The 14575-nt window shown below is 42.0% G+C and overlaps 1 protein-coding gene across 3 annotated transcripts in view; it reads left to right on the top strand.

The window, feature by feature from the left end:
- The window catches only part of CELSR1 (cadherin EGF LAG seven-pass G-type receptor 1), a 166480-nt gene that overhangs the window by 109507 nt on the left and 42398 nt on the right, over positions 1 to 14575 (top strand). For all 3 annotated transcript variants that reach the window (XM_082239386.1, XM_082239385.1, XM_082239384.1), the window contains exons 6-9: positions 10000 to 10157; positions 10812 to 10975; positions 11806 to 11931; positions 13721 to 13887. In XM_082239386.1, the coding sequence (XP_082095512.1) occupies positions 10000 to 10157; positions 10812 to 10975; positions 11806 to 11931; positions 13721 to 13887 (615 nt within the window). The remainder of the gene's footprint in view (positions 1 to 9999; positions 10158 to 10811; positions 10976 to 11805; positions 11932 to 13720; positions 13888 to 14575) is intronic.

The following is a 14575-nucleotide window of genomic DNA, read 5'->3' as shown; positions in this document are numbered from 1 at the left end:
GGGGAAGCATCTCTGAAGACTTGGAAGATCCACATGACTTGAGAGTCAGCCTTAGCCGGGCAGTGAGTTCAGTGGCCGTCTGCCCAAACAGCTATTTAATTGCCATGTCACATGACCATGACAGAGGCTGGGTGGTCATGTGTCAGGAATTCTTTAACTGTGATTTCTGCACAGCAGGGATTGGAATAGATGGCCCTTGAGGTCCCTTCCAACTCTATGATTCTGTAGTTCTATTAATTTAAAATGCAGCAATAAAAACAGATTACATTCCCAATAATAGGGTGGGTCCATATAGATATAGATATAGTGTCAAAGTTCAGGGCAAAGAGGTGCATCTTCAGCTATGCATGCACAAACAAAGTTGTATAGAGTTTATCATCAGGACTTTGGGTGTTTCCTTTGAACTAATAATAAAGAAGAACTTGGAAAACAGAAGCCCTAGGTTTTCTTAGCGAAAGGAAATGGTGAAGTGCTTTCCTAGGTCTGTGAAGCCCTTGGCTCATTCAGTGGAAAGTGTCATTATGGGTGTGCATTCTTTATACTCGAAAACAAGCATGCACAAAGCCCTGTGTCTTTAATGAACATGGAAGGGGAGCCAATGAGACACTTCAAAGGAGGAAAGTGTTTGTGCTCAGGATTCATTTATACCTTTGGTGATCAGCAGGAATGTGCCCTCCTGTTGAAATACGTGGTGGGTTCCCTGCTCTTTTGCCTGTCTGCTTTCAGATATTCTTAACACTCTTTCCCCTTCTCGCCACTACCCTGAAGCTGAGGTAGGGCACCTTACTGAATGCAAGCCTTGATGCCTCCTAATTTTCAGTTGCCTCTAATTGACTCTTCCAATCCTCACAAGCTACAAACCCACACTTAAAGGCATAAAAGCTTGTCTGGTGTTCACTGGCTTCTTCCCCTTAGGTTGCAAATGCGCCCTTTTCAGTTCCTGCGGCTTTATTTGTTTCCCGTTTGTTTAATTTTTCACCCAGGTTTGGCTCTGATAGCTGTGCTCAGTTGAAAACGTGTCCGTAGCAAAGCAGTTAATGAGATTTCTGACCACTGAACCAGTGAAGTATCGCCTGAGAATCCGAATTTCCCCAACCCCCAGTTTCATACATCAGTCTTTTGGGCTCAGACCAGTAGGTTAATGAAAGGGTTTTCTGAATCTGGCAATCTGCCTAATGAGACTGAACATGTTTGAACTAAAAGTGCACCCTCGGCTTCCAGCAACTCTCCTGCAGACTGCATTACTGGTTCCTCTGTTTTCTCCTAATTGCTGCAAGGGGAAAAATATGGACTACTGTGAGCATGATACTTTTTAATCGCAACTACTTCTGCTGCCCTTTCCCCCATCTGGCTGCACAACTGTATGAAAAGAAAATAGTCATTTAGCTTTTCAAAAGTCAGTAGGAAACAGGTTTTCTGTAACCTTTAACCATTCAAAACAGTGAATGAATGATTTACTACTGATTAGTGAGCCCCTAAAATTTGGCATGACTTACAAAAATGTGTGACTTTTAAAAAAAGCTTTGCTCGTTGTTTGTCTTTATTGGTTATATCTGCTTGGCTGAGGGTGGTTTGGTTTAACAGCGACAACAAGAACAACTAGCATCAGAAATCCCTGTTCAGACATAACACCAAACCGTGAGATTCTGGAAAGTTCAGGCTCTCCCACTCTTCCCCATCGTGTTTGTTCTTGTTTTTCCTAAACTACAGCTACCCTTATGAGTCTGGGGCTTGTTCTGGCTCATCTGAACTGGACCTGTAGTTATGGACACAGTCAGCTTAATCACATTGAACTCAACGAGAATTAAGCAACTTAATAGTGTGCACAATTGGAGGCAAACTTGCTAACTTCATTTTACACTATATGTGCTTATTATAACTGAGTGTCTAGGCCTGTGTGGATTTGTAAGTAGTGTAGTCAGTAAAACGGTCATATTATGCCATTTCTCTGGAAAACTAGGCCAGCTTGTTCCGGATATGATATTCGTTTCATCTAATTTTCAAGGGCATTCCCCTGTGTTTTTGTATCTTTGTTTTTGTGTGCTTTTTTTTTTAGTGCAACCTATTTTTGGTGTAATCTTTGCGTTCCAAAACAGTCCTGAAGACACTTGCCTGCTTGGCTGTCTTAGGAAAGCCATTAGGATTTCCAAGCATTTCAGTAGCTTCTGGGCTTCAGTCAGTGGATAAGATATGAGCTCTTACAATGAAGAACAGTTTAGAAGTGTTTTTAATAAACAAGTAAATAATCAGATAGCTAAGGTTTACTTTTACTGTAGACATGATTTGATGCCCTTAGACTTATGTTTAGATTGAAATAGGTACACTTGTTTTACATTAAATTGATGCAACAGCAATTAACTGTCTCTGCTTCACTTCTGCTGTTGTTTTAAACCACCAGTTTTCCCTTGGCTGTGTTCCTCCCATGCCAGGACATGGGTAGAATTCTCTCCCCAGGGAAGTTCGTCTGATGCCTTCATTAGACACCTATAGGCGCCAGGCAAAAACATTCCTTTTTATCCAGGCCTTTGGTTGCCTTGATCAACATCCCATACCCTTTTAAAATATGGCTCTTTTGGGGGGGGGTATTATTGGGTTATTGCTTTTATTTTTATTTTATATACAGTGATGTCTTTATGTGAGCCGCCCTAAAACCTCCGAGTATAGGGCGGTGTATAAATTATCATCATCATCATCATCTATGCCCTGCTTTGTTGTTGTTCTTGTTGTTGTTGTTGTCTTTAGTGTATGTAAACTTAGCCATGTTTTTTAATCTGCTCTTAACCGTTTTGAAGTTTTGCTTTTAACTTTTTTATATGCTGTAGGCTAAAATATTTATTTATGATTAAATAAAAACTAATTTTCCCCATATGCATCAAGAACACACCCTGCTTCTTCATTGGGGCTCAAATGAGTATAGACAACAACCATTTTGCCACAAGGGGTTACATTCCTGACCACTACGTGTGTCGGTGGAGCATGCATAAGCCCGTTATGGCCCTGCCCCCATTAAGCCCCCTTTTCTGGCTAATTCCGGGTTATGGTGATATACACATGCATGTTTGCACACGTATTGAACGTGCCCATAACAGTTGTCGCCTGTATCCATATTAGCTGTATATGCAGAAGGCAGGTCTTCTTTGCAGGACTGAGGCATACATCTCTAGATAATTTCGGTGAAGACATTTTTATTTTCCCAGGCCTTTTCAATCCATAACTTCTATATTTTTGTGCTTTTTAAATTCTTGCATTAATTTATTTTTCCTTTGCTGTTTTTAATGTTGATTTTATGCTGCTTGTGTTTACGGTGGCTTTGAGGTCATTGTTGTTGTTTTGTGCTGATTTTTACGTAGTTATATATACTGCTTTTATTCCCCCTCACCCCAATTGTATTTTGTATTTTTAATAAGTTTGTAAACCGTCCAGAGGACTTAGTGGATGGCTGGCCTAGAAATGTAATGAATAAATAAATAATTGCTAAATAAATAAAGATTAACTGCCCGATCCTTATGGGTGTATTAACTGTTGTTGTAGCAACAGTTGCTGTGGAACTGAACAGATAGAAAGGCAGAAGTCTAGTTATATGCATCTGTATATGCTCCTCAGTTACCACCTTGCCCCATATTACAAGCATAAGGAAACTGGCTGTGTGAGTCTCTTCGTGAGCCAATACAGGGCTGAATTTTTTGACTTAGCTAAATGTCCCAAGTGTAAAAGACAGGATTATAAATACCCACGTGTGATTGAAAACTTCCTGAACAAGATAAAAAGAAAACTCCCTGCCTTTTCTGTTTTCAAGTCAAGATGGAAAACAGAAGCATTGCCAGTTTGGTGGATTTCAGTCTGACTAACAAACTCAGTTCACTTATAGTAGATTCTTGATCCAATCAAATAGCCACTTAAGTATCTGTGAATGATACAGATGGCATTGTAGTAAACACTGTACAGATGAGATCTGGAGATTAAAGGATAATACAATGTACACAGTAGCCACATCTCCTGGATTTTAAAGATCCTCATTTGCAAAATGTTCACAACATAAGATTAGTGTCTGTGTTTATCAGGGCATATAGATGTATTTTTCCCCTTTTAAATAAAGCCAGGACCCTGGAATATAATCATTTGTTTGTGCGCGAGGGAAGGGGGGGGCATTCTTAGAGCTGGTCTACATGCTAAAGTTTGGAGTACAAGTGATTTGGGTCCCATTCTCATGGTCCTCTCACCTCTTGGCAGCCACAGCTTTGAATTACTGCATCCTACCTAGAAGCTGTGCTGCCATGTGATGAGACGACCAAGAACAAGCTGACAGAAATAGACTCAGGAGCACTCCCAAACTACACACCTGTTTATTCTGGCAGAGAGCAACCCTGTTCAGAACAGGTATTTCACCCAGTTCCAAGACCTGAGAGAACTGCTCATCCACATTTCCTCCATCTTGTCAGGATCCAGTTTTAGCCTTTTGGCTCTTATCCAGTCCATAACTGCATCAGGGTACCAGCTGCAGTCTTAGAGCTAAATGTCATCAGCATACCAGTGACACTGCTCTCCAATTATCCTCAGAAACACTCACAGCAGTTTCATGTAGACATTAGATAATATTGGGGATGAGATGGCTCTCTGTGGCCCTCCACAATGTCCAACTCCCATCAAACCAAGCCAGCTCATCCTGCCAAAACCTCAGTTTCTCGCTTATAGTGTCAGAGGAGTATATCAGTTCACATGCGCAAATTAGGCAGGTTTGCATTAAAATGTGAACTGAGCAAATTTCTGCCCCATTCCTATTCACAGGTAAGTATGTACAGACTTCTGACTTGAAAAGGACAGAAAATAAATCCTCACTAAAGCTGGTTGGAAGTTATCCTCACAAAGGGCAGGGGTGCCTTGGCATTCTCTTTAACCCGTCAACATAAGAAGAGCTTACTGGATCACGCCAGAGACCCAGGGGAGGCCTGCCAGAAGAACCAGTGCTTCCCAGTAACAGGCATTCAGAGGCATTCTGCCGTCTAACAGCAGACACAGAGCTACAGCAACCATCCTGTGTTATTCAGAGATAAGACACAGTAATATTGTAAGATATGGTAATATATTCTTATATGGATTTAATGGAAGAAGAGTGTTTGTGAGCCCGCAAATGAGCCACTGGATGTGTAGAGGAGGGTAGGGTAAGCACAGCAGCCGAAGGACTTCTGGCCACACAGAAACCGATAGGAACTGATTCCATCTGATTGGAAACGGCCCCTGTCTGCTTCCTCCAGATGCTGCCCACAGGCTGCCACCTGACTGTTGCTGCTGTTAAGTAATGGAACGAAACAAAAAGAAAAGAAAAGAAATTGAGCCATCTCAAGGCAATTATTAGTAATTAAGCCTCTTTTTTATTATTCCTGCCCACCTCTTTCTTCTCTTACATCAACAGTATGTGGCCTTTGAAGACTTAATCACAATCTATTTTCATATGAACAGTATGCAGGAAAGCAGCAAGAAGCACGTTTTCAATGCCACAAGCGCAGACTTTGTTAAATAGCTCCCATTAACAATAATAGTAGTCATGCTGGTAAATTTGGCTGTGCAACGCTGAGCATTTACCCCTGAATGCAAAGCTGCGGCATAATTTCCAGCTAATGAAAGATGGCTTTCAGGTAACATGGGGCTTAATAGGGTCAACCCGGGAGAGTGAACACTTTTTTGCAAAAGAATTTGAAAGCCATCAGATCCAGGCTCTTTGAAATGGGGGAAGAGTGTAAAATTATACAGTTGACATGCTTCACCTCCACCGTTGACCAAGGCATGCAAGCATAGAAGCATCATTTTATTTAAAGTGCCATCAGTACAAAGCTCACACTACATTTTGAAATTTGCATGTGCTTTGCATCTTTTGAAAACTCTGGGTATTTTATAGATCTTTTGTCTCTCGTTTTAAAATAGATGGAATGATCTTTTTCCAGTTGCTGCTTCCATTTACTGTACAGTCAAACCTCAGTTCCCAAACACCTCCATTTTGGAACATTTTGGCTCCCGAACACCGAAAACCTGGAAATAACTGTTCCTGTTTTCAAATGATTTTCAGAAGCCGAAAGTGCTACGTGGCTTCCGTTTTGAGTTTCCCTATTGTACTGAGGCTTCCGTTTTCAGTTTTTCAGTTGTCGAACATTTCAGAATGGTCTTCCAGAACAGATTACGTTCAACAAACGAGGTTTGACTGTATTAAAAAGAAGAAGAAGGCAATTTAACCACTCATTCAACAGTTAGAATATCCATATATTTTGCACTCAGGCAGGAGTCGACCAGCCAACCCAAAATGTCTCAGATATGCAGCATGATGTGAGAGGGAAATATCCTGCACTTTCCAGCTCATGGAGCTGAGGCTGGATATGGGAGTAGAAAACAAACTGTCGTCCCCAACAGTTCAGAGCTGGAGCAGGAAGCAGAGTCCCGTTCTACCACCGTACCTGGTGTGTGAAGGGTTCTGCAGGGCAAAATGGACTCAAGGCTCTCTCTAAAACTGAAACCTTTGCCTACTGTTCCAGCCCAAAGTTGGAATGGGAAGCAGAGGCACAGCAGATCAAGGTTTATCTAGCTGGGAGTTGCAGCTGAGAGCTGCAAGCTTATTACACCTCTTCCTTTGTTTTCGCTCAGTGTAGTCAGAAGGGCCAAAACAAATCCTGTGGTTCAGCAAAACATTTACGCTGGAGAAGAGGTGATGTTCATTGTCTCTCCTCTTCAGCTCCAGGTACCTTTCTGTTCATGTCAGTCTCCAGAGCCTGCTCCCACCCCCACTTTATCAGGGAGAGGGCAGCGAGATAATCAAAACCTGCCCTTAGGCAGAGGCGAAACCAGGCTTTATTTCACCCGGGACAAAGACCCAGTTTGGCACACACACACACACCATGTATGCAGTTGCATACATTCACACACAGGCTGGGAGCCTCAGTAGCGGCCCTCTGGAGGTTTCATCTGGGGCAAAAAAAACCCAGCTAGCCTCCACCTGCCCATAGCTATGGCACTGACTCAGGTATCTGTAACCTGTGTGGAAGGTAGTGTGAGAACTCACTTTCAGGGTACAGTGGTACCTCGGGTGATGTACTTAATTCGTTCCGGAGGTCTGTTCTTAAGCTGAAATTGTTCTTAACCTGAAGCACCACTTTAGCTAATGGGGCCTCCCGCTGCCGCCGCGTCGCCAGAGCATGATTTCTGTTCTCATCCTGAAGCAAAGTTCTTACCCCGAGGTACTATTTCTGGGTTAGCGGAGCCTGTAACCTGTAGCATATGTAACCTGAAGCGTATGTAACCTGAGGTACCACTGTACTAATATGAAGGCACAGAACAGCACAATGTCCTAATGAATTAATACACAGGTAAAGAAAATTTTGCTCTAGGAACCATTGGTAGGAGAATAATTCTCTTTCTTTGCAGTGTCTCCCAGATTGTTTCAGGGACAGCCAAATAAGAAGCAGTACAATGTGAGTTTGAATCAGGGCTGGCTTCTGGCAAGAAGAAATGTGGTATCCCAGAACTCTAAAGGAGTAAAGGAAGAGCTAGAAAACAACAAGGGATAGTGTGGCAGTGGGAACTGATGAGCCCCTGGGCTAGGGGTATAAAACATGGGTAGCAACAGCAGCAGTGCTGGAATTAGACTTATTGTTGAGGTAGGTTGACATGAAATATGGCGGTCCTTGGGGAACCCAGATCCCAAGCTATGAAAGAAGTTTAGCGTTTAACATAAGGACGTCAAACTGGGCTTGGAAGGAAACTTAGGCAAATCTGGCCAAACTAGTGAAGTATGTTTCTAGTAGCAAGCTGTACACTCAAAATCTTGGATGTTGTGTTTTGGACTGACTTTGCGCTATCTTCAAGAACCTTATCATATGCAACATATTACAGCAGCTTAAACAGGTTTCCAGAGAACACACCACTTGTTTCCAGAAAAGATTGCAGCCACCACAAGAGCCTAAGCTGATAGAAAGCACTCTAGGCCAGCAAGGACACCTTCAGCTCAACTGAATATAAAAGAAACCCTCATTCTGTTTGCTCCAAAGTAGGAACACTGGTAAACTCTGCATTAAGATTGCGAGCATCACAGACATAACTACTGTTTCATGTCTAAATGCCAACATCTGTGAGGGGAAAACATCCTTTATATACCCGGTAGAACTTCGATGCCAGCTTTGGTGTTCATATGACAATACTAAGGTGAAATATGAAATTCCTCGCGTTTTTGGTGCTGACGTTGCACACGTTACTACATCTACTGCTCGCTGAATTTGGAAAATTTTGTCACAAACTGCAGATGAGGATGTGGAACTGCTTGTAGCCTGTACTGCATGCGAGGCTGACATGATTGAACTGTTTGTCACCCGCCCGCCCGGCCTGCCTGCCACACATGCTCACAGTAATATCCTGTACTGCTCATAGATGTCAGGAAAAAGAATTGTTTTCTTCTTGACGTCTAGTTTCTATGTGCAGTTTTGTTTTGTTTTATGTGGACGAACTTTCCAGCAGTTGAGGCCCTCACCTGCAGTATGATTTGTTGCTGTGCAGGCATAGAGATTTATCTCATCTTCTGTTTGCGAGAACTAGGCCTTACTGTCACCTGATAGATGTCAAGCCCTTTGTGTGAAGAGCTGCCAAATGATGTGGTCACCGTAAACACAGGAGGAAATGGAAAACACTGGGATGGTCTGCTATCAGGAAACAGCTTTTGAGAAATTTTTGAAAAGTACAAATTCTGTGGTGATCCTTTTGGAGCGGCTTATCCCTAAATATGACAATTTTAGTCTTTTGCCTTTCGTCAAGATCATGTACGACATTGATTATCTGTGCAATATGTTTACTTATTGTCAGGATTAAAATGAATTAGGTTGTAATTCAAGCTGTACTTTTTTTATTGCTCTGTATGCATTAATTATTGCAGCAGTAAATACTATTTCAGGTTAATATTAGCTAATGCCTGTTAATTTGAGTGATTCCAGTGTCTTCAACAGCAACAGGATTTACATGCGAGATTATGAACAATATCCTGAAACTCTAGCACACCTGCTAGGAAATGAGTCCCGCTGACTATGGAATCATAGAATTGCAGAATTGGAAGAGACCCTGAGGGTCATTTAGTCCAACCCCCTGCAATGCAGGAATAACCCAATATATTGGAATTTACTTCTGGGTAGACGTGGCTATGATAGTACTTAAAATTCTCTTGCATTCTTAGCGGTGAGAGTAGAAGCCAGGCTTTACTAAAAGGGTTTTTCTAACATTCTCAGTCCCGTGGCGAATGTCATTTAAATATTTTGCTGTAGCTCCATGTACAGGAACCTGCGTCTCCATCCCATGACCAGATAGTCTGCTGATCTGGAACTTAGCCAGTTGTGGGGATTCCTTGTTATCAGTCATTTACTGAACATTTATAATAATGGTGCAGTAATACATTTCCTGCAGTTCCTGTTATGTCATTGAGCCTCAGTGGCATTTTCTCCCAAGGAAGCAAGCAGATTTGGGATTGGTGAGGCAGTCATTGAGATTATACTTCCTTTCTGTTGAACTGCCCCTCCTTGCCACCAGCAATCCTCTTAACTTCTCTATAGGGCTGACTATAGCAGTTTTACAGCAACATTGGTGAGCTCAAGAGACAACTTACTGGTAGACCCAATTGGGCTTTTTGGTTTGGGATATTGTCCACAATCAAGGAGACAGTAATTAAGAATTTTATTGGAAATCTTCCTCCTCTTCTCCCAAGCATAATTCCAGGCTGTTGGCTAGGAGATAGCTGTGAATTATATTCATTGGGGGGGGGGGGAGCAAATTTCATTTTAAAAACTGCTTAAACGTTTTTGCTTTGGCAGAGCTGGTTTTGGAAAAATTATCTAATTGCTTATGCTGGTCATTTTATCTCTCGCAAAAGCATTTGGGAAATTATTGCATTAATAACTTTTTCCCCTTGCATGAAATGTTTGCAGGTTTGCTGACAGTTCCTTTCTCACTGTTGTTGTTGTTATCTCTTTGGTTCGGAAGCCCAACATAGGAAGATTAGGTATTCCTCATGGACCTTCAGGGGAGAAGGTGGCAGTCGTAACAGTGGATGATTGCGATACTACAGTCGCTGTTCGTTTCGGAAGTTTTATTGGAAACTACTCGTGTGCTGCTCAGGGAACGCAGACAGGCTCCAAAAAGTAAGACGCTTTAAAAAAATGTTACTGTTCACAAATGATATAAACCACTTATCTTGAAAGACCTTCTCCTTATCTCTTAGGTGTGCTTAAGATGGGTCACTGTCATACGCGAGTGCACTTTCAAATGTGACTGTGTTAAGAAAGAGTTTTTCCTGTTTAGGGAAGCTTTTAATGTTTAATAGGTTATTGTATTTTAGTGTTTTGTTGGAAGCCGCCCAGAGTGGCTGGGGAAACGCAGGCAGATGGGCGGGGTATAAATAATAAACAATAATAAATTATTATTATTATTATCATTTGTGTTGAACTCACTAGATGATTTCTTCTAAGTAAATTTGAGATTGGAGAGAATAATTATTTTAGATTCAGTCTCTCCTATTGGCTAGACAACTGTTGTTATCCTGGTTTATTACATACCTAAAAAGCACTGCAGGGTATAAAATAATAGAATCTAAAAGAAAATAGGTGGGGGGACAGAACGTAGCCCTGCAGGTTTACAATCTAAAATTTCAATCCTTATCATGAGCAGCCTTGCAAGCCAAATTCAATATTGTGTGATTGACAGGTGGGTGGCCCCCGCCCACCACTCAAAAGCCATTGTGAGGGGATTTTCTGATACCTGATTTCTAAACGTCTTTGGATTTCTGATTTCTTAAGGTCTTTGGATCTAACTGGCCCTTTGCTCCTTGGAGGAGTTCCAAACTTGCCTGAAGATTTTCCTGTGCACAACAGACAGTTTGTTGGATGTATGAGGAACCTCTCCATTGACAGCAAGCCAATTGACATGGCCAGTTTTATAGCCAACAATGGCACTCTTGCAGGTATAAACTCAATATTGCAGGGACGAAAACAGAACAAATGTGGTTTTGTTTCATTGAGAAGTAATATCCCAGTAGCTGGGTGGGTAAGGGAGCATCAAACAGCTAACCCACCCTCACTGCCCAGCCTTGGCGTCAGGCCCCACCCCTCCCCTATGCGCTGCCCCCTCCCTCTGCTTGCTGGTGAGTACCGGCACTTGTTGGATGATAACTTCTTTCATTCCTGACCATTGACTATGCTGACTGGGACTAAAACGGGAGTCCAACAATGTCTGAAGGGTCACATGTACCCCACTTACCCTGCAGGGTAAGTGACAAGAACTGGATTTCAAAGGTGACCTTTGTTGCAATACAGTTTCAGTAATCTGAGAGGAAGAGTCTGTATCCTGGGTAGACCCCCTGCACTGAAAAGAAGGGGAGGTCATGTCATGCCGCGAATTATTTAATGCACTCGCTGATGGTGATATTGCATCTTTGAGTTCCTTAACTTCCAAGAGTCACAATCCAGACAAACGTTTGGGTGCCCGCAAGGGCTTGTGTGCAAGCTGCAGATCTTCCAGCGGCAGTTTGCTTTCTGCGCAAATAAACTGCTTTTTAAAAACTCCCCAGAAGTTTCAAAATTGTCCAGCAGTGCTGCAGTTAGGGGTAAGGAAGCTGCACAGTATCTGCATAACTCATAGCAGTAGCCCCACCCCCTCCCCTGGATTACTGTGTATAGTTGTAGCCATTCAGAAAGCTAACAATGAGATTAATCGTAGCTTGTTATTAGCATGGGGGGGGGCGGTAGAATGCTAAACAAGTGGAGGGCTAAACTGATTCTTTTGGAATGCCAGGCTGTTTAGCTCAGAAGAATTACTGCACCACCAACTGGTGTCAGAATGGAGGCACCTGTGTGAACAAATGGAATACCTACGCCTGTGAGTGTCCCCTGCAGTATGGAGGGAAGAACTGTGAGCAAGGTGAGCAATTCGTCCGTTTTCCCTTTAACGTGTAAAACATCCCATAATATATGAACAAACATGAATTGCTACAGAGCAGCTTCTGGGCCCTCAGCCTTGTATTTTGGCCCATTAGGTGCTTTCGTAGAATCATAGCATTCATGACAGGTGGACAGCCAACCTCTGCTTAAAAACCTCTGAGGAAGGAGAGTCCACAAATGCATAAAATAGGGTGGGTAGTGTGTGTGGTTCTGTTATATTGTCCTAGTATAAGCAAAACTGTGTACAACCGCACCTTTTTTTTCAAACTTGGGAAAAAGGATCTAGAGCTTTGTTGCAATAATTGTTTTTAAAAAAGAACATTAAACCACACGTTTCCTCCTGTAAAACTAATGAACTCAAAAATACATTTTGATGGTGTGTTAATATCTAATCACAATTTGAGTCAGAACCTGTTTGACTCATGTTAAGTAGCAGGTTATTGGTCCCCTTTTGCGTTACGATCCCATAAAATGCACTTGGAGCAGAGACATAGCTCCGTATTCCTGTGTAAACTGATTTTCCTGCAAAAAAAAAAAAAAATCTCCTTAGAAAAACATTAGATTCATTTTATTGTCAGGAGGCCCCAGATCAATTACTTATTTCCCGTAACGTATCTGTGGGGAGAAATATGCATAAGGGGAAATAAGTAATGTCAATAAAAGGGAACTCTTAGCAATTTATGACCAAGGTGAAGCAAACATTGGAAGTGTGCGGGGGGATGATGGCTGCTGAATGCCAAATACTTTGGAGACCCACGTGTATTTATAAGAGGGCTGTCGAAAATATAGGCCCTGGGATGTTCATGACACACCAACCATGTGTTTTAGTCTACCAGGTCTTTTATAAAAAAACACACACACCTTTTTGAGGCTCACCTGGGGCCATGAAAATGAAGTTTATTAACCATCTGGTAGGCCTTGATACATAAGATGGCATGTCTACTACAGCCTAGAGAAGTAGAGCTTGACAGACCCATATTGCTGTTGAAAATCTGAACCATAAAATTCAAGCTGGGTTTAGTTACCTTGTGTTTATAAAGTTGATATTAGAAATGGTGCCTTTTTTTACACATATAGCTGAGCTCAGCATGCCTGTTATGCAGTGAACGAATCTATTCTGTGGCAAGCTTGCTGTAGGGTTTGTTGCTTCAGACTGGCGAAAGCTTTTAAACATTTGTGTGGATTTAAGGACGATATACAGATCAGCTGCTCAGAAAGGGTTGCAATCTATATATTGCCATACAAGCACCTGCTGTATCTGCTCTTTCTTAGTAGATATTGATTTCCACTGGTAGTTGATGCATTGTGTTTCTCCAAACTGAGGGAAGTGTTGGCTATCATGGCACATACATTTAAAGCCCCATGATAGACCACTGGTTTCTTGGAAGCCATAATTCAGCATGTGAAGACCATTAGTTCACTATTGTTAAAGTGTAGACACTGATTCTTTTGCCAGAGCCGAGCCACTTGAGTACTGCAACTTGCCCTTAATTTACTCAACAAAGCCCACCTGGATTTGTGTGCTTCCAGGCAAATATCCACTAGCATGTCTATCCACACCCCACTTTCCATGGAAGAGATGTCCTGAGCACAGTCTCAGCCAGCCACACTTAGGAGTGCCGTGCTTTGATTTATGCCAGTGCAACTGAGAATGTCATGAAAAATAATTATGTGGTGTGTGTGTGTGTGTGTGTGTGTCCCACTCCAATTCAAAACTTTCAATGAAAATTCTGCCTTTTCTTTTGTTTTCTTTTTATCCAATGTTGCAGTAATGCCTTTCCCTCAACGCTTCACCGGAGAAAGCATCATCATCTGGAGTGATCTTGATATCACTATTTCTGTGCCATGGTACATTGGTCTCATGTTTAGAACGCGCAAGGTTAATGGCATGTTGATGCAAGCAAATGCAGGGGTCTCGTCCAAAATCAACATTCAGGTAGATTGGTTCAACACAGCACCAAACTTAAATATGTATACTTAGTCATAAAGCACAGTCCAATACTTGTTTGCTCAGAAGCAGCTCCAACAGTGTCTAGTGAGGCTTATTCCCTACTAAGTTTACTCCAGGTAACAGTTTATGTTCATAAATCTAGAACAAATAGGTAGGAGAAATTAAATGCTACAGCACCGATCCCTGAATCAATCCATTTGCCATAAACAGACATTTCTGATAGAAAATAACAGATTGCATTCAAATGGAAGACAGACTATTGATACAAATATTTCTCAATATATACTTAAAAACAAATACAGTGGTACCTTGGGTTAAGAACTTAATTCATTCTGGAGGTCCGTTCTTAACCTGAAACTGTTCTTAACCTGAGATAATTTAGCTAATGGGGCCTCCCGCTGCTGCTGCGCCGCCAGAGCACGATTTCTGTTCTCATCCTGAAGCAAAGTTCTTAACCCGAAGTACTGTTTCTGGGTTAGCAGAGTCTGTAACCTGAAGCGTCTGTAACATGAAGCATCTGTAACCCGAGGTACCACTGTAATAGGATCGTCTGAAATGAACAACCTTTGCTTTGCTGCAGACTTTACAGCCCAGGTGAACGTGCAAACTATGCAGACTGCAGGTATCATTACTAGTACATGACAAGGGATTGAAATAGAACCCGTTTTTTCCA

This window comes from Podarcis vaucheri (assembly GCF_965113315.1).
Source record: "Podarcis vaucheri genome assembly, chromosome: 10".
Lineage (NCBI taxonomy): Eukaryota > Metazoa > Chordata > Lepidosauria > Squamata > Lacertidae > Podarcis > Podarcis vaucheri.
The sequence above is the reverse complement of the archived record's forward strand: the minus strand, read 5'-3'. Positions and strand labels throughout refer to the sequence as shown.